The sequence below is a fragment of the Drosophila mojavensis genome, unplaced genomic scaffold (assembly GCF_018153725.1).
Source record: "Drosophila mojavensis isolate 15081-1352.22 unplaced genomic scaffold, ASM1815372v1 contig_74, whole genome shotgun sequence".
In the NCBI taxonomy this organism is placed as follows: Eukaryota; Metazoa; Arthropoda; class Insecta; order Diptera; family Drosophilidae; genus Drosophila; species Drosophila mojavensis.
The window spans coordinates 2,981,999-3,003,780 of NW_025318899.1; the positions used below are offsets into that span (position 1 = coordinate 2,981,999).

A 21,782-nucleotide genomic window follows, 5' to 3' on the forward strand; every position below is an offset into this window, starting at 1 on the left:
AATATCCAAAATAGGTAAAAACGAGAAAGATTAGCTAAACCTTGCATACATCTATATATACATAATACGAATAACGGTTTAATTATATACTAAGTGCTTCAAGTGATAAATACACACCCACACACACACACACACACACACACACACACAAACATACACCTACACAGCGTATTGTCAACCTTAAGAATTTTCTGTTATAACTGAATCGAAACTACTTGAAACAAACCCCCCAAGGGACACTCTGGAATAGAAATTCCTTGAGGTAGTGCCTTAAACTGTATAAGAACAAGAACACAATGTTTTGTTTAAACAAAAGAAGACGAGAAATGTACTAGTTCCAGTATCGTAAACAAATATATAGTTAACTCTATGCTCCGATCTATATACTACATAAACACACACACACACACATATGTGTATATATACATACTATATATATTGTATTTAATAATATACTCTTAACTTACCGTCGCATTTTCTACCATATACTACAATATATATGTATAAATCTTGTATTTTTGACTATTTTGGAACATGTTTTGCTCAAACGACAGTTTTCTAACAGCACACACATACACACACCAACACCAACACACACACATATATATATATATATATATATATATATATATATATATATACATAGTTAGGTATCGATCTGCTTTGACATAGTTAAAATACATTTTGTGATTGCTTTGCTGTATGATGTCTGAACGCCCAAATGGGATATCCTGAATGTATTCATCTATATTTATGTATACAGTCACACATACACACATACGCACATACACTAACTGTTATGTATGTGCTCGTGTGTGTAGATGTGAGCGAACATTATCGAATAATTAATACGATTTGTGCATTATTTCGATAGAAATACACTTTGATTACGTATTGAAATGAATAAAGCGATTAAACAATTTGATTCATTTGATTTCATAACTTGATTTGACTTGAGATCCTGTGAGGAAGTGGAAAGAATGAAGGATGAGCGTAGATTAAAAGTAATATATATATTCTAAACATCAGCATCATATCGTTATAAATGATAAATATAAATTATCCTCTCTCTGTCTCCAACCCTCTCTCTCCCAATCCCTCTCTCGAAGTGAAAGATCTTTAAGCAATCAATATCATAACAAATTATTTATTTCGACTCTGCAAGTCTCTACGGGATTACAAGCCCAATCACAGCCAGACTCCTCTAAATATAATCTATCCAAAGTCCTCTAAATATATATATACAGCCTTATATAAATCATACAATATATAATCGCTGCCACGCCCACACTCAGCTATGATGCGGCACGGGGCTCTCTGTCGCCGACGCTGTTGCAGTTGTCGTAGTGCTGGTTGCGGAATGTCGCGTCTCCATGTGCCGCTGCAGATCTCTGGACCGGGCAAGCGTCTTGTGGCAGATCTGGCATTGGTAGCCCGTCTCCTGCTGGCCATCGGCTTCGCCACTGCTGCCACTCGGCTGCGTTTGTAGGTGGAGGCGCACGTGCTTGTTGAGATTGCTCGGATCGCCGAAGGGACGCAGACAGAACTTGCACTTGAGTGGCTTGAAGCCAGTGTGGGTGCGTATGTGAATCTTCAAGCCGTACTTGCGCGAGTAGACCTTGCCGCAGTAGATGCACAGATGGCCCTGCTTCGAGGCGCCCATATTGCTGACGATCGCCTCGATCTGTGCGGCTGCGTTCATCGGATGCGGTGCAGCCATCGCTGAAATGGAGGGCAGATAGGACATCGTTGCTGCCGGCGGCTGAGAGCTGTGTGGCAAGGGCAGGCCAAGCGATTGCATGCCAGCCAGCGGGCGAAAGGCGGAGAAGCGTGCGGATGTAGCTGCAGGCGGCGGTGGTGGCGAGCGATTCGGCGAGGCCGAGGATGTCGAGGAGGTGGCCGGTGTGGGTGACAGAGTAATCGTTGTTGTTGAGCTGGGTGCCGTCGCCTTCAGTGCGTAGTGCAAGCGCATCCACAAGAGATCCATAACGCTGCGGCCACAGCCCAGGGCCAGATGGATCTTCAACGGATGTGGCGTCTCGAAGGTCAAATGGCACAGATGACAGGTGTACCGATTGTTGCCTAAGGGAGAAGCGAAGTTGATGGGAATCCAATTAGATTTGGGCATCATATGGTAGAGTGAGTACTGAGCTTAAAATGGGGTTTGGACTCCAATTGGATAAACAATGCATGACAAATTGGAATATTTTAAGGTTGTATTATAGAACCATAGGCAAACACGTTATTAAATGTAATTCCAATTGGATTCGCATATACTTATAAGTCTTCATTCTAATTGGACTTTTGTAGAGAAAAGAAACTTCAGTGATCATTCACAATTTTCTGATTTCTTACCCTGTATATTGAGAGGTGTGAGAAAGGGTATGCCCATGAGCAACACCAGCTCCTCGCCGAACCAGGCCACAATCTCGTCCTCGCGGCCCACGTCCCGCACCAGTCGAATGCGCAGCTGTCCGGCGTGCAGCTCGAACAGTGCATTGAAGCTGTAAATGTCCTCGGAGAGTTTGATCTGTCGCAGCATCGAGGCGGATAGCGCCAATTCGCCGTTGGCCAGACTGCAATGCACGTGGGCGTCGCTGGCAGTGGGCGTGCCCATGGAGCTGAGCAGCGCTGCAGTGGGTATGCCGCCGGAGCACGTGTCCTTGGGCGTATACTGAGCTGTATAGACACCTGGACGCAAGCTGCTCCTGGCTCTCTTAGCGGGCGCCTGCTGGGTCGAGATGGTGGGCGTGGCCCCTGTCGTTGTTGTCGCCGTGGTGCTGCCGGGCAGCAGCTGCTCGATGCGAAAGATCATGCTGGCGGAGCGCTTGGAGCCCTGTCCACTTGATTCATCCAGTTCCAGGCTGTCGAGTTGAGCCGTCGTGTGCATCGCTCGCGTTCGTAAACGATTCTGTTTTCCAATTGGAAGCCGGCCGCTGCTTTTATAGCGACGCAGCTTCCCTGCTCGATAAATGTCCTGTGTTTGGATTTGTTACGGCTTGCAGTGTCAAAACAACTCCGGCGTCAAGTGCAAGAATTCCCAGCGCAGACATAGCTACGCACTTTGCGGCCCTCTCGCTCGCACGCACCAGCTCAGACCAGGACGCGGGCATCCCTTTGCGCCAGGTCCTGGTCCGCACGGTGGTAGCTGGCTGTGCGCGGCAAGTGCAACATCATGTACATCGGCACTAAAGCACTAAGCATCAAGCTAAGCGGCCCTGTAGCAAGTGTGCGTATTCCTTTGCCTAATCCTCTCATACCCAAAAACGACCCTCCCCCCCTGCCCAAGTCCCTTGTCCTTTTCTTTTTTTTTGGCTTTTGGGCTGGCTATGCCCAGGCAAATGTTTTTAATTGAAATTAAACGATCGTTTGTTGTCCTTGTTCGTATTGTTGTTGTTGTTGTTGCTGTAATGCCACCATATACAAATCGCATTCGCTTTCGTCAATGCCATCCCCCTCGTCCTTGCCGGCCCGGTCACCCTCATTGATAATGCCTTAATATATTGGTGTGTATCGTTTTACTATTTGTGGTTTAGGGTGGGTCGTGATTTTTGTTAAGCGAGCGAGCTGACGGGACTCAAAGGGGCCCAAATATGTAGGAAAGTGAAAAGCTAGAGCTGACATTGAATTTTCTTTATGAAAGGCACATTTATTTTGATGAGGAAGATGTTCTTATATCTATAGCAAACGATATAAAGTTGTATAGGTTCCTAGAGATTTAATTGTGAAGTTGGGAGTTAGAATATAGTACTAGCTTGCCATAGATCTATTCATCTACATTTATATAAATCTTGCCTAGTATTACCCAAGCGGATGAATTTTCTGAACACTTTTCTATATATAAAATTGAATAAAAATAGATAGATCTTTATAATTCTTGACTCATCATCGGGCCCAACTGCAGCCGCAGCTGGTCCGCTCCTGTGCCGCGTAAAATATGCTTCGACACTAATGTTTTCATCATTGGAAAGGCAACAACCCCGCCGCTAATATATACTATGAGGCGATGCGATCAACAGGACAAGGCGAAAAACATGTGTTGCCAGTCACACAGTCACAGACGCCTGGGGTGGGGGTAGGCATAGGGCGAGCGACAAATCTGGGGGAGGGGTTGTGGTTGCGCAGCCCTTCAGTAATGTAAAGTGTGCCAGCCAATTTGCAGGCAGAGTCACAGCCAAAGGCAGAGGCAGAGACAGAGGCAGAGGCAGAGGCAGGCACACCTGGCGCGAGCCAATTTCGAGTTGGTGTTTGCTTGTTTTAAATAAGTGGGCCAAGACCAGTTGTTGTTGCTGTTGCTATTCGGTTGTGGCTCGAGTCCGTGTTTATTGTTCAGTTTTCTCAATTTAATTACTTTCGATAGACATAGCCGCCAGGGGCTGCGTCGCCGCCGTCGTCGTCGCAATCGTGACAGCCTCCACTGGCGGCCAGCTTATCGAGTGCCTCCTGTATCTCGATGGGTATGGGCGGCGGTGTGGGCAGATGATCGCCCTGCGGCTGAAAGCCATTCTCGTCGGCTATGTAGGTCAGCGAGATGCTCTCCCCCTCCGGACTGCTGTAGGAGAAGGAGCCCTCGGCCACCTGTGCCTCAGCACCTTCGACGCCAGGATTCTTCAGGTAGCCCATCTCCTCGGCCTTGATGCCATTGCCCGTTTCATATTCGTACTACGGAAGCAGAGAGAAGCGAATTTCAGCAGCTTTCATTTAGAGGTTAACCAGCTTGTCTCACCATATAGGAGCCATCGGTATTCACTTTCGATTCCAGCTTGATAATGGGTATAATTTCACCTCCTCCGCCGCCACCGGCACCATCGCCATTGCCTCCATTCGAAGGTGGCAAATAATTCTGATTAGGATTACTGGGCGGCGGACCGTAGCTGTCGCGTGGTGGTGCTGGTGGGGGCTTCTTCGGTGGTGCTCCGTATGTTGGCTTCGGGGCTGGCGCAGGTGGCGGCGCTGGCTTTGGTGCTCCGTATGCTGGCTTCGGTGCTGGCGCAGGTGGCGGTGGTTTTGGTGCTCCATAGCTGCTGCTCGGTGGCTTCGGCTTGGGCTTCGGTGCTGGCGGCTTGGCCGGCACATAAGTTGCAGGTGGACGCGCACTCGGATAGCCCGCCGGCTTAGCCGCTGCCACATGCAGGCCGATGAGCAGAACTATCCACAAAGTTGTTCGTTCCATTTGGCTAATGCACTTCTGATGCCCGTCGATGCCGACTGACGGCTGCTTTTATATCTATGGCCAGCAGTTGCTGTTGACCACAACCTGTTGCACCTGGGGGTCAGGCACGTGCGTGGCCATGTGGCCAAATGTGTTGCATCGGAAAATGAAATAATGCAAAACCGAAAACTGGGCCAATGCGAATGCACTGCGCGAAAATGAGGGCAAAGATCTTGATACCAGCTGTGATGAAAGGAGGCAAATCATATATAAACTTAAATTGTATATTATTTATTGTTAAGCTGAAATGCTGTGGCCCTCGCACAGAATATTTTATATTATTATTATTTTTTTTTTTTTTTTTTATTTATTTATTTTTTTTTTTTTTTTAGTTATAATTGTAGTTTCTATTCAGTTCTCAGTTATCAGTTTTCTTCTCTTATAACTGATCTCTAGCACAGCCATTGAAAATTCAGCATTCATCATTTTAACAAATGCCCCCCTCTCTGCAATTCTCAAGTGTTGCATAAGCTTTTTGCTGCTCAACAAACGCAGTTGATGAAATTGAATTTTCAGTTCCTTATCATTAATTACACTGAAACAGTTAGCAATTAAATCAAATCTAGATAAATCGACAAACTAAAAATCTTACATTTCCGCAACTAATCGCCAAAAACAACAAAACCCGCTAGACCTCAACAGAGCAGAGCTATGAAGGGAGCTGCAAGCGGACGCCGTAGGATAAGGATCAGGCACGGGCACAGGCAACACCTGCAGCGGCAGGGGCAGCGGCAGCGGCAACCACCCCCAGTATGTTTGGCAACTACTCTAATGCACTTTGCCTGTCCCAAACGAGGGCGGGGCGAAGGTGAAGCAGGGTGCTAAGCCCCTGGAGTTGTCGGCTTTAGTCAATCGTCTATTAACTTTTTGCCCAGGCTCAGCTCAGACCAACGAGTGCAGACTGTGATGCCGCTAATATTGCCTGGGCAGTGGTGGTGGTGGGCTGGCTTGGCTGGCTTGGCAACCCTGAACTGGATTCTGGATTCTGGTTCAGGTTCTGGTTCTGGTCCTGCTGCTGGCACATTGGCACTGGCCTAGCTAATGGCAATGTTGTTGCCAGCTTGTTCTACTTGTAATGTGCTGGCGCGCAGCTGACGGCTTCCCAGGCGCTGTGGATTTTTGAACCTGTTCAGCGATTGTCAGCGTCAGCGTCAGCTGTTGCCCAGTTGGGCAGTTGGCTAGCAACCACCGAAAACCAACGAAAACCACCAACAATCCACCAACTAACCACCACTCCAGCTAGCACCAAGCGCTGCACCGGCTGCCAAAACCAACAATTGTCGGTCTATCGGAGTCATTGGCTCGACATTTCGCCACGCACCCATTGCGCATATTTCGCGCCCGCATTTGCCAAAAAGCGAAACCTCGATTCTCAACTTCATGAAAGGCATTTTGACAGAGCGCAACGATCTGATTGCGATTTCTGGCGCTTCAACCACGGCGCCGATTAAGTTCTTCTGCACGCCTAAATAAACATTTTGATGCGGACCCTTTGATAAATTATTCGCAGCCCACATTGACAGCACAAATGTGCATATCAGTATATGTATATCCGATTCGCGGGAGTTCTAGCAACTGTTGATTAGGCTAGTTAAGGGTGGAGTACTCAAATCGATTCATGGAAATATCATTTATCGTTTATTAAAAGTATTTGAATTAGTAAAATATAATAAATAATATAATAATTTTAATTTATTAAAATTGAGACAAATATTAAAAAATATATTATTAGTTATTATTTAAAGAAAGCGCTTTAAAATAAAAAAATAAAAGATTTTATGTTTTAAGAATATTAATAAGTTTTAAAAATATTATAAAAAGTACTAAAAATATATTAATATTAAAAAAAAATTTAAAAATAAACAATGATTTTAAACTGTAAACAAATATAAAATCACTATAAATTTATTGATAAATACCAACATATTCAAACACACAAAAAAAGAACCAGAAAAAAATGTTTTAAAAGCAAATACACAATAATCGCTTTAGTTATATAATCAATTCATTGGGGTGCCAAGAACTTTGTATAGACTCTAGAGGACAAATCAAGAACAAATTCAAATTATTTCTGCCTTAGGCAATCTAAAATATTATAACATAAATTAAGCACTTGTCTCAAAATACAGCTCAAGCAATGTTCAAATATTTATGTTGATTAAAGTTGATGATATAAAAGAAAAAAAAAAAACGGCACGAATCCGCTTCCAATGCTTTAGTTAGCTTTCTTCATGTTCTGTTGTTAAAAAAAAAAATCTGTTGTTATTGTTATTTTTTATATTTTTTTACATTTTAGTCTTCTTTTTTTTTTTTTTGGGTTTGGACTGAGAACAAAAGTTGAGCCATAAACTATGACGCAATCGGCATCACAAAGGCTGGCCGCTCAGATATATTTGTTTTCATTATCTTTTAGACTTATTTCGGCTGATTTGCTCATCTGAGCCACTGGCAAAAACCATTCGCAGTCGCTGGCAACAGTTAACATCCAGAAACGAAGACGATTAGACTGAAATAAGAGAGTAATTAGTTCGAATTCTTGCGAGGATATTCATAATACAAGTTATATTAATTACATATATGCAATGAAATTCGTAAGCTGAAGATCGAATTGTGCATTAGTTTTTATTACTTATATCATAATTCCCTTTTCAGGTACAGTTGAGTGTAGCTTTACTGCTGCTATCGCTGGCATGGGCTGAAGAGGCCGAAGAGCGTCAGGAGGAACTGCATTTCGGGTAAGCTGCATAACAATCTCACCTTATAGATCTACACCTATTGAAAAGATCTCTATAGCTTTCAGACAGAGAATGGCTATCATCGGTCGGAGGATATTACCTACAAAGTCAAAGTGAATCCGGATCAACAGTTAACTGAACAGCCGGAGAGCGAGTCGACTCCCAAATCTGTTGAGTATCGCGGTGGCTACAGCTTTATATCGGCCGATGGCTATGAGTATCAGGTGTTGTATAAAGCGAACAAAAATGGATTTCAACCCTATGTGACAGCGCACAAGGTGAAATCGGCGAAGGATAAAGCTTAAAGATCTAATATGTGTATATACAAAAGTGTGATCTACAATATTTAAAATAAAATCAGATATCCATTATCATTATACGATAGGCGCTTTTCAAACGAGACTCAATTGACGCGATTTTGTTCCAAGAATATATATATATATATATATATATATATATATATACCTATCATATATGATCGATACGGTATACGTAAAAATATAACTCAAGCACTCGAGTTACGGTCTCGACTACAACGATAAACGATGGTATATATGTAGCTCAAAAATAATACCCACATAGTAAATATCGAAACTTTCGATACTTCCTAAATCCTAAATATCCTAATAATCGTTTATATAGACCGTCTACCAATGTGCCAATTTCTAGGGTATTAAAACGCCCTCAAAGCTATACAGCTTTCTTTAGATCAATGATTTGAAAGCTCTCGGATGGCTGCTGTAGTATTACGATGATCAAAACTTTAAGCTCAGCTTGAGAGAGCGCTTGATTAATGCGCGCTGTATGCGTAGAGAATATACATACATATATCATTGCCAATAGGCATGTGAGCATTCCATGCATGATCTTGTATCAGATTTAGCATAATTAAGAATTTGTATAAAATTCAAGTTTTCAGCGATCAAGGCGCTGCGTGGGCAAATGCGCTAATACATGCCACATAAACTTTATTACTATGTGAATTCCGTCTTCATATATGTTAGAGCATCCGAACTTTTCATTGAGGTCTTTTAGGTTTTTTTTAATGATTTCGAATCAATTTTGTTGTCGGCTCATCATGCTGCGTGGTGCTGTTGGTCTGTTGTTGTTGTCGGTCTTCTATGTTATGTTCGATTGCGAAGTGATAGGGTATATTAGTTTTATGCAAGGTCCGGTTCGACTAATCGTCTACCCGATCATTCTTCCTTCCGGGCGCGTCTAACACTTACTCATCTCATGGGCGCTACTACTATATACTTATAAAGTTACTGCAGACTCTCTCTTGAGATTTACGAAAATTGATATAACTGATTTTCAACCGTGAACGAGTATTTTGTAGTCGGTACCACCCGACGCTTTCTTGTTTTTACCTTTTGCTGCTTTCCTTATGCATATTTATGTGAAGCAATAGTGTGACGGCAGCTTGGGCCTTACTCAGCGCTTTATTGAGCATACGATTTGAAAGGTTGGCATCGTGGCCACAAGATCTGCCCCTTCCACGGGCTCTGCAATCAATTCACAGCTAGCTGTGACAGAGGACGGTTGCAGCTATCGAACACTATGGGCGCTCAACGTAAGACTGTTAGCAGCTGTCTGCTGTTACTCCTCATAGCCAACATTTTATGGAGTACGGAGAGTGGAGTTGGTGCTTCTTATTCGCCTAACAGTGTGCTGGAGATACAATTGGGCGATCTATTTCTCGATCAATTCAAATACATACCCACCCTAGAGGGCTACGAATATGGGTAAGTCAAACTGCAATATAGCAAGAGAAAGAGAGAGAGAGAAAGAGAGAGAGTGTTGCTTAAATTATATTTCCTTTCAGTTACACTTTACCCAATGGCACACATCGCGATGAGCTGGCCGAGCTGCTCAACGCTAATTCCACACCTGAGGAAATAAGGAATGCCAACAATTTTGCTCGTAACGCAAGGCCATCACGGCGTCCGGGTGTCAAGAATCGCAAGCTCTCGGCCAAGTCTCTCTCATCGCTAGCTGGTTAAGTAACAGGAAGAGCGAGAGCGACAGCGACAGTGACAGTGAGAGTGAGAGAGAGAGAGGGAGACGTGAGGCATCTCTCAATATTCTTTGTGAAATTTTAAGCGCGGTTTTGGTAAAAGTTTCAATAGCCAATGTTTGTTATGTTTAAATGTTTTTAGCTACAAATGTTTTTAGGGCCTTTACACAACAAAACGCACTTCAATAAAGTATTGATTAAAAATGACATAATAAAATAATTTTTGTGTAGTTTATGGCTCGATTCTTTATAGCTTGGAATGTATCAAAAGTGTTTGGTATTAATGCTTTGTAGCAAATTTATCGATAAAATTAACATCTTTAATGGGCTTGGATTACTTAATTAAATGTCATAGCTCTTGTTTAATTTATCAGAAATGTCGAATTAAATTGGTTTAGTTTTTTACTATAATTTAGTTTATTGGGAACTAAATGAAAATTGCCTAAAATAGATGGCTCAGACCTATAAATCGTATAAACATTAAATTTATAAGTTTAGTTATGTAGAATGCTCTATATAGGGGGTGCAGGGTATCTCATAGTTGTGCATTGCCGACATGACCTCTCTTTTTATTGTCTATATACTGTTTTGTTTTATTTATAATTTTGTTTTCTTGTTTAAAAGTAACGCATACTTCCTCGCGGTGTATCATATTCAAAATTTTTCATTTTTGCTACATACTTTTGTGCGGGGAAAAATGATAAACTTTAGGATGAATAAAGTTAGGCAGAGACATATAGATACTTGTATGATTTCGAAAAAAAGAACATGACCCATCGAACGTTGATGGAATGATAGTAAAAATTCAAAGAAATTAAATAAATTATTCTGGGAATTAACCAGAATACCCTTAGCCTAAGAACTATGTTTATATATATATGTATAAATATATCCTAGATTAGAAGTATGTTGAAAAATTCAAATTCGTATGCTCCTGCAACAGATGTTTTACAGGCTGGGTCTCCGTTAAATTGAATGTAATTAACAAATGAAATTTAAAAATTAAAAATAATAATAAAAAATAAAAAAAAAAAAAAAAAAAAAATAAAAAGAACTCATAAAACGTTTTGACGCAAGAGCGTGACATTTACATATTGAAATTGCAATACGCACACAAAGTTACTCGGATGGTCTAGTGCGAAGCGGTAGGCGGAGCGAGGGATGAGAACGGGGAAAATTAAACAAAACTTGGCTTTAAGACATTGCCATTAACGCTAAAGTGCTAATTTAGCTAGCGTCTACGAGACGATGTAGCCAAAGCTATACCAAACTAAGAAGTAAAGTTAAAATAAATAAAAAAGTCGAATAAAAAAAAAAAAAAAGAAGAAGAAGAAGAAGCAGATGTCGTCGAACATTTGAAGAACCGGTAACCGAAACACAATCCGTCCATCTGTCCGTCTGCGTTTCTCATATCTAAAGTCTGGCCAAGATTTGGCTGGTCAGATGACCTTGAAGATGCGAGCAACCTGATCTGATCACATTTTAGCAGCTGTATATGTATTTGCTGATATATTTATATATACACATATATATAAATATATATGTACATATATACATCTGAAAAGGGACAGTGATATTAAAAACAGAAAGAGAAATCGAGAATATATACCGATAGAAACTACTTGCGTAGAACCTGAAGATACGCGAATTTTACTATACAATACCAAAGATAAAATGGCCTTTTGCTAATGCGAGATCAGTAACGCCTTCGATTTACATAAGCATAAAAAAGTTTTTGAATACCAATTATATATATTTTATATATGTGCATTTTAATTTATAAAGTTATTTCAGCTTTTGGCATTAAACTAGTTTTTCGTCTTTGTTGTCCACATCGGCTTACTTACTATAAATACTCCACTGCCTGGCCCTATAACTCACGGTTACCTTTGAAGTCTCAAACGCGCAACACATTACCTTAAACATGAAGTTCCTCATCGTCTTCGTTGCTCTCTTCGCCCTGGCAGTGGCAGCTCCTGCTCAATCTGATGATGTCCAAGTTCTGCGCCAGGACTCAAATGTCGGCATTGATAACTTCCAGACCAGGTAAGTGAAGCACATGAAGGGATGCTTCAAGCCTTTACTCATCCTTGGATACTTACTTTCCCTAATACAGTTTGGAGCTGAATAATGGTATCAAGCAACAAGCCGAAGGACAACTGAAGCAAATTAGCAACGAGGAATCCGCTATTGTCGTTAGGGGCTCGTACAGCTGGGTTGACCCTTCGGGCCAGGAGCATGTAATTACCTACATTGCCGATGAGAACGGCTACCAGCCACAGGGTGCTGACATTCCCGTCGCGCCAGTTGCCTAAGTGAAGTTGAACTCCTTAAATAAATTGATTGTTTTATAAATTCTCTTGATGTTTTTATTCGACAAAGGGTAATTTGTTGTTTATAGAACTGACATCTGAAATCCTGCTTATCATACGTGAAGTTATCTCTTCATATGTGTCAAGTACAAATGGTACATTATTTTTTTTATCATTAGTTTGAAATATTATGATCAACAGAAGCAGAAGCAGAAGAATGGATAGTTATTAATAAGCATTCTTGTTTATTTTAAACTAAACTTTGATTTTTTGGGATCATAAATTGAATATATGTACATATTGTTATATAATATGTAGGTTAACATTATATAGGTTTATATGTATATTCATCTTATGGTCAATGTCAGCTGGAGAATGTCCTGTGTATAGATCAACATTTAAGAGGTTGTACTGAGTTTTGGGTATTGAGTATAAAAGGTCGGCATAGTCAGAAACTCGATTGACTGGCTTGCCAATTTGTAGCTTCTTCTTCTTCGGCTTGTGCTGCTGCACCAGCCGTCGCCGCTATAGCGGTCAACTAAGGTGGAATGCATACGCACACACACAAAAACCGATGGATATACATACGTATGTACATATTTATATGTGAGAGAGCTGCATTTGCAATACATCAATCGAAGCTGGCTGCAAAGGCCGTTGCATATGTCAAGAGTCAAGTCGCTTTAGCTTTTACCGATTTGCGAGTAGATTCAACATCTGTCTATATATATACATATATTTAGAGTTTTGGACTTGATGTGAACTTGCGGCCCTCCTAACCGTTAAACTGTTGCCATCTCATTGACAACGATCAGAATCGCATCTGAAATTATTATGCATTCAAATAAATTTAACATCGTGTTACTTGGGCAATAAACCATCAGTTGGTATGGTCTTTACATATACTATAAAAGACAAGCCATTTACGCATTCATTTAACTAACATTCAGATACATGACAAAATATTCAATCTGCTTTTTTAATACACTTCGAATAGCAGGAAAATATTTTGATTTGAAGGAAAAACGAAATATATGTATGACATATTTATTGAGAAAGGAAATCATATCTTAAATAATTAATATCCAGACTCAAATGAAACTTAAATAAAATATTTTAGTTTAGAATCCTTGACTGGCATAATTGTAGAGCTAGGCTCAAATTGATCGGCGAAATGCTATGCATTAACATTCGAATCTTTGATTCAACTATCTCACAAGTCAAATGCTTCACTGGCAATTCAGTGCTAAAACCTATGGTACTTAGTCTTCAATCAAAATATTTACTTCGATTGCTTCTGCCAAGTGCATCGGGCAGTTGGTGCAGCCAGAATGCGGATTTGGTAATGTCGCGTCAGAGATTCGCTTTAAATGTTACTTGTCGCAGCGACTTCTGGCTGAGGCTGAGGCTGGGGGCTATTGGTGAACTGTTGGCAAATTAAATACATTACCGGACGACCGCGAGAGCCCTGTCTATGTATGTCTTCGGCCATACAATTGTGCAAAAATTTATGACGTTGGCAAATTCTGCGAGTGTGCGGGAGCTATATAAATGCAGTGAAGATGCGGCATTAGCATCATTGGACGCTCGATAGTTCAGACGCCAACACAGACAAACGCACGAAATTCTCGACAAGATGGTGAAAATGGTAAACGGATAGCTGCTAATCGATAACAGACAACACGAATAATCGATCAACCTTCCCAATCCTTGAACAGATGCTAGTCGCTGCTCTGCTGCTCTTGGCTGCCGCCAGCTGCAGCGCTCGCCCACAGAACGACGTGGAGATTGTGGAATACGAATCGGATAACATTGGCATTGGCGGCTACAAGTTCAGCTACAAACTGAGCGATGGCACCACCCGCACCGAGGAGGCCGTCATAAATAATGCGGGCACCGAAAACGAGTCCCTATCGGTGCGCGGCTCCGTCAGCTGGGTGGCTCCCGACGGACAGACCTATACGATCAATTTTGTGGCCGACGAGAACGGATTCCAGCCGGAGGGCGCGCATCTGCCCAAGTAAACTACATGGATAACGCATATGGATAATGAGAGAGAAGGAGAGAGAGTGAGAGAGAGAGAGGAAGTTCGAGCTCATGTTGTTTGTGCTGTGCAACAGTCAATCATTCATTCTTCAATCAATCATTCAATCAGCCAGTCAGTCAGTCAGTCAGTGAAGTTTGTGTCGTGCATTGTAACTGTTAATCGCATTAAAAATGAATTTCGCTACGATATTTATGTTTATTTTTTGGACTGCTTAATACTCGTTCCAGACTAAATAATCGATCTGTTTCAGTTTGCCTCATAATTCAACTAAGCACTGGCAACTGCTAACAGTGCCTTCAAAATATATTGATGCTAGCTAGCTAGCTCTAAAGCTGTCGAAAACAATTTATGATCAGCTATAGAAATGTAACATAAATATATTTAGCTTTTTTGTGCCACAAATGGTAAGACATTGGCACACCCAAGCCAAATCCCAAGACTAGAAATCAAATTGAGAGCACAGATTTCAATGAAGGTGAAAAAATAATCAACAAACTATATGTCTCTATATTTGAATTCTCAACTTAAATTGGTTGCCAGCAGACTCCGTCATAGAAGAGGAAAAAGAAGAATAACAAACTGGAAACGCATTTAAAGGTGTCAAACTCTATAATGAATTCATCATGCATTCTAAAAATATAAATAATTCTCTTTTGATGGTATGCTTTATATTTATTGTTGATTATTATATAAGAACTTTAACTTAGAATTAAACTTTTGGTATGTGCGCTCCCTCGGGCTGGTAGCCATTCTGATCGGCCACAAAGTTAACCTGGTAGGTGACGCCATCGTCGCCCACATAGGAGTAGGTGCCCTTAACGGAGATGGCCTCATCCTCGGTGCCAATGTTGTTCAGGATTGCCTCCTCTGAGCGCTTGGTGCCGTCGCTTGTCTCCAGCTGGAGGGTGTAGCCATCGGGCCTCACATCAGCCGCTTGGCTGACAATTGTGGCATCATTGGTGGGTGCGGCTGTGGCAAGCGCCACACAAAGGCCCAGGCAGACGATGGCTAATGCGCACTTCATACTTGGACTGCGGATAATAATGTTGTGTGCTCCTGGATAAGCGAGCGCCTTTTTATATCAGCTGGCGACAAGAGCAGCTAATGCAATTAACACTTTTTTTTGTTTATATAAACATTGCTCTTTTCTTCTTTTTTCACGGCTATATCTATGTTGAGGCCAAAATGTGTTAATTGTCGCCTCTGGAAGCCAAACTAATTCTGAAAAAAGACAAAAAACAAAAAAATGCAGAAGCCAGCAGCTGAAACGTAAACTAAAGTCTCGAGCAGACTCTGATGAGCTGTCGACAATGAATGGGGCTTCAAATCCATATCTTATTAATTTACAGCTTGTTTTACGTATAGGCAACCGGTTATTATGAAAAATATATAAATCGATTATGTCTGGCTTCATTATCATCTTTATCGTTATCGTTAGTTGGAACTGTTTGGATAGAAATAAGTCACATGCACTAAATTTGCGTGCTAAAATGTGTGTGTGTGTGTATGTATGTAGTACCAAAAAGTGCTTATATTGGTCATAGTTCTATAAATTAACATCATTATCGTTGTGCTCATTATAAAATCGTGTAGCCATTGCTATAAATATTTTATACTATTACCATTGATAAATAATTCAATATTTAGAAGAATTATTTTTTAGCCGAAACTTTGATTAGTTCCAATGAAAGCTTAAGCAATTTGTAAGTTAAATATTAATCAGCTAATGGCAAACTAATGTACCATTTGCACTTGACACATATGAAGAGATAACTTCATTATAAACAACAAATTCTCCTTTGTCGAATAAAAACATCAGGAGAATTTATAAAACAATCAATTTATTTAAGGAGTTCATCTTCGCTTAGGCAACTGGTGCGACGGGAATATCAGCACCCTGTGGCTGGTAGCCGTTCTCATCGGCAATGTAGGTAATTGAGTGTTCCTGGCCCGAAGGGTCAACCCAGCTGTACGCGCCCCTAACGACAATAGCGGATTCCTCGCTGCTAATTTGCTTCAGTTGTCCTTCGGCTTGTTGCTTGATACCATTATTCAGCTCCAAACTGTATTAGAGAAAGTAAGTATCCAAGGATAAGTAAAAGCTTGAAGAATCCCTTCATGTGCTTCACTTACCTGGTCTGGAAGTTATCAATGCCGACATTTGAGTCCTGGCGCAGAACTTGGACATCATCAGATTGAGCAGGAGCTGCCACTGCCAGGGCGAAGAGAGCAACGAAGACGATGAGGAACTTCATGTTTAAGTAGATGTGTTTCGCGTTTGAGACTTCAAAGGTAAACGTGACTTAGAGGGCTGTAAGCCTGAGTATTTATAGCAAGTCAGCTGCTGGCCGCACAAAGGTGAAAAACTAGTTTAATGCCAAAAGCTAACCAAAAATTCACAACTTAAAATGCACATAAATAATAAATGAATACATTTATATAGATTTGTACGTATAGCATACATACTTATGTATATGTACATATATATTTTTATAAAATGATATTAATCAATTTCACCAGTTGTGTTATAAGTTATATATAGTATATAAATGATGATATTATTGATTAATATTGATTAACCAAGATGGGCTTGTAAAAGTAGTCTCTGACATTTTTCTTTATGAGTTCAACTAGGTAGAGTACTAGGGTTAACAGAATGTAGTAAAATTCTTTATTTAAGACAGTATACAATATACACAGGGGCATCTACTGAGACACTAATGTCATCGTGCACCTTTTCTCTCTCTCTCTTATTTTCGTATACTGTATAGAAAATGTTAATAATATTAATAATTAGTAAAATAAAAAATTAAATAATAAATTAATAGAATACTGACAAACTAGTTTACATGTGACGCAAATGATGTCTGTCTATATGCGTGGTTGGTGCGGAATGTGGTAATGGTGATGGGATGATAAACAATAATGATAGGGATGATAATGAAGATATGAAAATAGTGATAAAGATGATCATAATTAACATGTTATGGATGCTGATATTGATGATAACTGATGAGTTGAATATATATATAATCATGTATATTCCATTCGCATAAACGTCAACTACAATGGCTATTGACTTCCTGTATTTTATATCCATTGATAATAGAAACTTATAATAGCTTTACAAAAAAATAAATAAATATGACGCAGAATGAGCCGTGGCAGATATTATAAAAATAAATATATTTTTTAACAGAGCGACGAGCTGATTTAATATTGTCCTGTACGACAATCCTTCAGAATGTCCGTCCCTCCATATGGGCCCAGAGATCCCGTATTATGAGTTTATCATTTTTTTATAGCTCTTATTATCATTATTATCAATAAAAGTGTTGTTTTAAACCTTGAATATCAAAGAAGATATCAACTTCAACTTTATTAGGAGTGTTGAACTAATAAATACAAATATTTCGTACATCTTGAATTTTATATAGTTAAAATATTACAGACTTGTGCTTAGGCAAATGTCATTACCACATTCTGAAAAAGTAATCAAGGTACATCTGAAAGAACAGTTATAGTTATAGAGCTCTCATAGTAAAGCCCTAAGCACAGCAACTCTAGCTGCTTTAACTGCGTAGTAAGCCGACTGTTGTGCGTATGTCTGTGTATATTTTATATATGTATAGAAATGGGGCTATTCCATTGCAGCTCCCTAAAAGGATTCACCAATTCTCTGTACTTTATGTATATATAGAGTATCGCATCTGTAGCTTCTATAACTTTATCTTGAGAGTTGGAGTTGGAGTTGGATTGGATGTTCAATTGATGCTTGCATTAAACCATTTTTATTAAATAAAATATATAAATTCAACTTCTAGGAAGTAAGAACAGCTCTTGTGTGATGAAAGTTAGCTAATTTAGTGGCTAATTGGAACATTGGGCAAATGGGCGCCCTCTGGCTGGAAGCCGTTCTCATCGGCCACATAGTTGACAGTGTAGACCTGGCCATCCTCAGCGGTAAAGGAGTAAGAGCCACGGACAGAGATCGCTTCGTTCTCGCTGCCAGCATTGTTCAGGACACCCTCTTCATCGTGCTTCTGGCCGTCGCTGGTCTCCCAGCTGTTGAGGGATAGCAACAAATGTGATTAGAGACAGGCTTGCGTTGGTGAAATTCGGTTCGTAATTTACCCAAACTTGTAGCCACCGGGCTGGACATCGGACTCCAGGCGCAAAATCTTTGCATCCTGGCTATTGTCGAGTGGTGCAGCCAGGACAACGGCCAGGAGGGCGGCGAAGACAATAGCGATTGTATATTTCATATTGATTGGCTTCGAATTGCGAACGCGAGCTACGGACTGTGAACAGTTGTTGATTTGTGATGTCTACAACGGCTGTCCAGGGGCCTTTTATACCCAAAATGGCTAATACTGAGTGTCCACCAAATAAATGACTACAATACGATATAAATGAAGAAAAGTTTGTCCAAAATCCGATGAAAAAAATAAATAAAAATGACTAATTACACAGCTCAAGCGCATCAGCTAACAAATTGGCTTGAAAAAACTTACCAACAGGTCTCTCTAGTCTGCGTGTGAAACGCAAAAAAAAAACAAAACAAAACAAAAATCAACGCCAACAACAACAACAACAGCCAGAGCATTAATCGATAATAACAAAAACTTCTAAGGCAAACAAAACAATGATGTTCATAGGAAATATCACAGACATCATTATGATACGCCACGTTTATCATAATCAACTCGATAATCATGATCAACATTGCGACGAATTTGCATTTTTCGTGAATCAATCAAAAAGCTTCAATTTCATTTTCGACATATCTCAGATAGACATCCCCACACAGCCAAAGCTTATTTACCCTACAGCATCAAAGCTCAATGAAAACAAGTCCAAATTATCATCGAAATATTCATATCTATATATATATACATATACATATTTTGTATATACACATATTTGAATGTATATATATTAAAACAAATTAATCTTTTTTCAATAACTCTTGGCTGCACCGGAAATAATAGGAAACAAATTTTACACCCAAACTAATTTGTAATTGAAATCTGTGTCAAAGCCAATCAAAATAATATGGAAAATTATATATATTAATATATAAGTATATGTATATAATAATATAAATTATTTTATTTTATATATATATTTTTACATTATATATAAATGTAAATAAATATATGCATGCATATAAAAATTATTAATTTATAATTATTTATTTATTTTTTTTATATATATATACGTATATACAAATATGCATACATATATTTATTTAAATACACATTGTGTACTAGTTAGCTTATGTTTTTTATTTCTTATCTTCATGAAAACATGTTTCTATTCTCTTCTACTTTTTGTTGACTTTTGTTTTTTAATTTTTTTATTTTTTTTTATTTCAATTTATTGTTTATTTTCTATTTTTTTTTTTTCGTTTCGTAGCAAGTTTTCGGCTTAAAATATAAATAATTTATTTCTAATATATGGATTGTTAAAACAGATGTTCGATTGCTTAGTCGCTGAGAAGGTCAGATCCTGGTTTTAAATTTCTGATTTGTGAATATTCCTTCTGTTTGACTTCTATTGGGGGTAGTCCTGCCTGTCAGACAGAGAGTATAAAATTACGTCTCTGTTGAGCTTAGTTTCGTTAGGTTACGCATTCATTGCGGACAATATGTGATTAAGTAATGTGCCTGAGTTAATAAATTGACCTACTTGTATATGCTAATTAGTTCTAATTATACATTTTAAGAAGATCCAGACTGATAAATAGAAATTAGTCTAACTGTTACTGGTTATATTATTATGATAATCTGGCATTTCTGATTTCATGTTTTTGCCAGTTTATCTAGTTTGACTGAACTTTTTCAATTTTTGCTGCATAAATTACTTGAATGCATTTTTGCTTTTTTTTCGATATTAAATTGCTCAGGTTGTTATTTGCTCCACCTATAAATACCCCACCAATCTGTGCTCTCAGTTATAGTTACCTTTGAAATCTCAAACGCACTACACATCTGTCTGAACATGAAGTTCCTGATCGTCTTCGCTGCTCTCTTCGCCCTGGCCGTGGCTGCTCCTGTTGATGTTGTGGTCGAGCGTCAGGAATCCGATGTCCAGCCCGAAAGCTTCCAAAACTCGTGAGTGCCACATGTTGTGAGAATACTAAAGCACGCGCTGATCTTCACTTTTCCCAATATAGACTGAAGTTGAGTGATGGCACTGTAATTGAATCTCAAGGTCATCTCCAGAATGTTGGCACAGAGCAAGAATCTCTTGTCGTCAAGGGCTCATTCAGCTACGTTGCCGATGATGGTGTAACATACACTGTTAGCTACATTGCCGATGAGAACGGTTACCAGCCACAGGGTGCTCATATCCCAATTGCCTAATATGTGACAAAGTCAACTTCAAATAAATCGATTGTTTCATCAACTTGCTTGGTGTTCTTTTATTTCTTTCCTTATTATTTAGGTTTATCTAATAACAGTTACTTTATCTTCTGGATTGCATTGCGGAATATTTGCCATTGCCTCTTGGTTAAGCTTAGAGAGAGCTTACAAGTTGTATTGCCACTTTTCACTGGTGACAACAACTGATCGCATTTCAAAGTACAGTCGAGTCTCGATAATTTATACTCTGCCAAATTGCGATAAATAGAACAAAATTTTATCCGCTGAAAAAAAATCGTTATAGGTAACTCACGATAATTTGAATTTCTGTGTATAGAAAAAAAAAAACAACTGTTCGAATTATCGGAACTCAACTGTACCTGTGAATCACTTCTGACTGGCATTAACATTTTCGCATTGAATCGATATGCGGCGACATTGTGGTAGAATATAACGTGATATAGATATAACGTGATAGAGATGAGATAATCTGCTTTTAAATGCTAAAGCCATGGAATCAAGAGAAGTAGATGCAGAAGACTGCAGTGGAAATTAATCAACATTGTCAAAATTATCATTCAGTGCAATTCTTTGGCTTTGTATATATGTATATGTATATTTATGTATTGTCTGAAGCAGCAACCTATAATGCCTACAGCATCTACTTCATCCCTATCAACTGCAATGAAGGACATTTGAAGCAACTCATTGTCTCCTCATGCGAAGGGCAGCATTTTTTGCGTTGACCCTCCAAGCTATCACCTAATTAAATTTCTTAAATTGCATTGAAATATCACTTGATAAAGATTTTAATCGCTGTCTCCGCAAATTTATTTATCCGTTGACTTAACGGAAGGTGAATCGGCTACAAACATAAACCATAGCTCAAAATCCATATATCCATATATGTATGCACATATCCACTTCGGTTAATTTACATTTTATGAAAAGCATTTTGTTGCTGTTTGAATTCAAGTTATCAGCATAAAATATAAATTATTTATTTATAACATATTCGATTCTCAATTTATTGTTTAAAGATTTGCTTATTGGTTAGTACAAGACAGATTGCAAATTAAAAAAAAAATATA

General features: G+C 39.4%; 10 protein-coding genes across 10 annotated transcripts; 5 read left to right on the top strand and 5 right to left on the bottom strand.

Moving 5' to 3' along the window:
- Window positions 1-1,291: 1,291 nt before the first annotated feature.
- LOC6581258 (sal-like protein 4) lies at window positions 1,292-3,026 on the bottom strand. The gene is made up of 2 exons (XM_002006964.2): window positions 2,356-3,026; window positions 1,292-2,082 (listed from the first exon to the last, which is right to left on the bottom strand). The coding sequence occupies exons 1-2, from the start codon at window positions 2,888-2,890 to the stop codon at window positions 1,292-1,294; spliced, it is 1,326 nt and encodes a 441-aa protein (XP_002007000.2). The 5' UTR covers window positions 2,891-3,026.
- A 1,165-nt stretch (window positions 3,027-4,191) lies between these two features.
- LOC6581259 (pupal cuticle protein 20) lies at window positions 4,192-5,518 on the bottom strand. The gene is made up of 3 exons (XM_002006965.3): window positions 5,029-5,518; window positions 4,727-4,935; window positions 4,192-4,662 (listed from the first exon to the last, which is right to left on the bottom strand). Exons 1-3 carry the CDS (start codon window positions 5,171-5,173, stop codon window positions 4,348-4,350), a joined length of 669 nt encoding a protein of 222 aa, XP_002007001.2. The 5' UTR covers window positions 5,174-5,518; the 3' UTR covers window positions 4,192-4,347.
- Window positions 5,519-7,668: 2,150 nt separating this feature from the next.
- Window positions 7,669-8,331, top strand: LOC6581260 (endocuticle structural protein SgAbd-6). The gene is made up of 3 exons (XM_002006966.3): window positions 7,669-7,803; window positions 7,865-7,947; window positions 8,006-8,331. Exons 1-3 carry the CDS (start codon window positions 7,795-7,797, stop codon window positions 8,250-8,252), a joined length of 339 nt encoding a protein of 112 aa, XP_002007002.1. The 5' UTR covers window positions 7,669-7,794; the 3' UTR covers window positions 8,253-8,331.
- A 1,101-nt stretch (window positions 8,332-9,432) lies between these two features.
- Window positions 9,433-10,171, top strand: LOC6581261. The gene is made up of 2 exons (XM_002006967.4): window positions 9,433-9,692; window positions 9,773-10,171. Exons 1-2 carry the CDS (start codon window positions 9,508-9,510, stop codon window positions 9,948-9,950), a joined length of 363 nt encoding a protein of 120 aa, XP_002007003.1. The 5' UTR covers window positions 9,433-9,507; the 3' UTR covers window positions 9,951-10,171.
- Window positions 10,172-11,836: 1,665 nt separating this feature from the next.
- On the top strand, window positions 11,837-12,319 carry LOC6581262 (larval cuticle protein 65Ag1). The gene is made up of 2 exons (XM_002006968.3): window positions 11,837-12,010; window positions 12,081-12,319. The coding sequence occupies exons 1-2, from the start codon at window positions 11,889-11,891 to the stop codon at window positions 12,277-12,279; spliced, it is 321 nt and encodes a 106-aa protein (XP_002007004.2). The 5' UTR covers window positions 11,837-11,888; the 3' UTR covers window positions 12,280-12,319.
- A 1,501-nt stretch (window positions 12,320-13,820) lies between these two features.
- On the top strand, window positions 13,821-14,509 carry LOC6581263 (endocuticle structural protein SgAbd-6). The gene is made up of 2 exons (XM_002006969.4): window positions 13,821-13,924; window positions 13,995-14,509. The coding sequence occupies exons 1-2, from the start codon at window positions 13,913-13,915 to the stop codon at window positions 14,298-14,300; spliced, it is 318 nt and encodes a 105-aa protein (XP_002007005.2). The 5' UTR covers window positions 13,821-13,912; the 3' UTR covers window positions 14,301-14,509.
- A 460-nt stretch (window positions 14,510-14,969) lies between these two features.
- On the bottom strand, window positions 14,970-15,386 carry LOC116804356 (cuticle protein CP14.6-like). The gene has a single exon (XM_032731407.2). It carries the CDS (start codon window positions 15,345-15,347, stop codon window positions 15,033-15,035), a length of 315 nt encoding a protein of 104 aa, XP_032587298.1. The 5' UTR covers window positions 15,348-15,386; the 3' UTR covers window positions 14,970-15,032.
- Window positions 15,387-16,147: 761 nt separating this feature from the next.
- LOC6581265 (larval cuticle protein 65Ag1) lies at window positions 16,148-16,631 on the bottom strand. Its single transcript, XM_032731405.2, has 2 exons — window positions 16,457-16,631; window positions 16,148-16,386 (listed from the first exon to the last, which is right to left on the bottom strand). The coding sequence occupies exons 1-2, from the start codon at window positions 16,576-16,578 to the stop codon at window positions 16,188-16,190; spliced, it is 321 nt and encodes a 106-aa protein (XP_032587296.1). The 5' UTR covers window positions 16,579-16,631; the 3' UTR covers window positions 16,148-16,187.
- Window positions 16,632-18,091: 1,460 nt separating this feature from the next.
- LOC6581266 (larval cuticle protein 65Ag1) lies at window positions 18,092-18,651 on the bottom strand. Its single transcript, XM_002006972.3, has 2 exons — window positions 18,458-18,651; window positions 18,092-18,388 (listed from the first exon to the last, which is right to left on the bottom strand). The coding sequence occupies exons 1-2, from the start codon at window positions 18,586-18,588 to the stop codon at window positions 18,187-18,189; spliced, it is 333 nt and encodes a 110-aa protein (XP_002007008.1). The 5' UTR covers window positions 18,589-18,651; the 3' UTR covers window positions 18,092-18,186.
- A 1,623-nt stretch (window positions 18,652-20,274) lies between these two features.
- LOC6581267 (larval cuticle protein 65Ag1) lies at window positions 20,275-20,734 on the top strand. The gene is made up of 2 exons (XM_002006973.3): window positions 20,275-20,439; window positions 20,502-20,734. Exons 1-2 carry the CDS (start codon window positions 20,327-20,329, stop codon window positions 20,689-20,691), a joined length of 303 nt encoding a protein of 100 aa, XP_002007009.1. The 5' UTR covers window positions 20,275-20,326; the 3' UTR covers window positions 20,692-20,734.
- The last annotated feature ends 1,048 nt before the right edge of the window (window positions 20,735-21,782 follow it).

Coding starts and splice junctions, on each gene's coding strand:
- LOC6581258 (XM_002006964.2), bottom strand. CDS start 2,890: ATGCACACGACGGCTCAACTCGACAGCCTGGAACTGGATGAATCAAGT. Junction 2,083..2,355: donor CACACCTCTCAATATACAGG/GTAAGAAATCAG, acceptor CTTCTCCCTTAG/GCAACAATCGGTACACCTGT.
- LOC6581259 (XM_002006965.3), bottom strand. CDS start 5,173: ATGGAACGAACAACTTTGTGGATAGTTCTGCTCATCGGCCTGCATGTG. Junction 4,936..5,028: donor GCCCAAGCCGAAGCCACCGA/GCAGCAGCTATG, acceptor CACCTGCGCCAG/CCCCGAAGCCAACATACGGA. Junction 4,663..4,726: donor ATACCGATGGCTCCTATATG/GTGAGACAAGCT, acceptor CTGCTTCCGTAG/TACGAATATGAAACGGGCAA.
- LOC6581260 (XM_002006966.3), top strand. Junction 7,948..8,005: donor CAGGAGGAACTGCATTTCGG/GTAAGCTGCATA, acceptor AGATCTCTATAG/CTTTCAGACAGAGAATGGCT.
- LOC6581261 (XM_002006967.4), top strand. CDS start 9,508: ATGGGCGCTCAACGTAAGACTGTTAGCAGCTGTCTGCTGTTACTCCTC. Junction 9,693..9,772: donor CTAGAGGGCTACGAATATGG/GTAAGTCAAACT, acceptor ATTTCCTTTCAG/TTACACTTTACCCAATGGCA.
- LOC6581262 (XM_002006968.3), top strand. CDS start 11,889: ATGAAGTTCCTCATCGTCTTCGTTGCTCTCTTCGCCCTGGCAGTGGCA. Junction 12,011..12,080: donor ATTGATAACTTCCAGACCAG/GTAAGTGAAGCA, acceptor TCCCTAATACAG/TTTGGAGCTGAATAATGGTA.
- LOC116804356 (XM_032731407.2), bottom strand. CDS start 15,347: ATGAAGTGCGCATTAGCCATCGTCTGCCTGGGCCTTTGTGTGGCGCTT.
- LOC6581265 (XM_032731405.2), bottom strand. CDS start 16,578: ATGAAGTTCCTCATCGTCTTCGTTGCTCTCTTCGCCCTGGCAGTGGCA. Junction 16,387..16,456: donor ATTGATAACTTCCAGACCAG/GTAAGTGAAGCA, acceptor TCTCTAATACAG/TTTGGAGCTGAATAATGGTA.
- LOC6581266 (XM_002006972.3), bottom strand. CDS start 18,588: ATGAAATATACAATCGCTATTGTCTTCGCCGCCCTCCTGGCCGTTGTC. Junction 18,389..18,457: donor CCCGGTGGCTACAAGTTTGG/GTAAATTACGAA, acceptor ATCCCTCAACAG/CTGGGAGACCAGCGACGGCC.
- LOC6581267 (XM_002006973.3), top strand. CDS start 20,327: ATGAAGTTCCTGATCGTCTTCGCTGCTCTCTTCGCCCTGGCCGTGGCT. Junction 20,440..20,501: donor CCCGAAAGCTTCCAAAACTC/GTGAGTGCCACA, acceptor TTCCCAATATAG/ACTGAAGTTGAGTGATGGCA.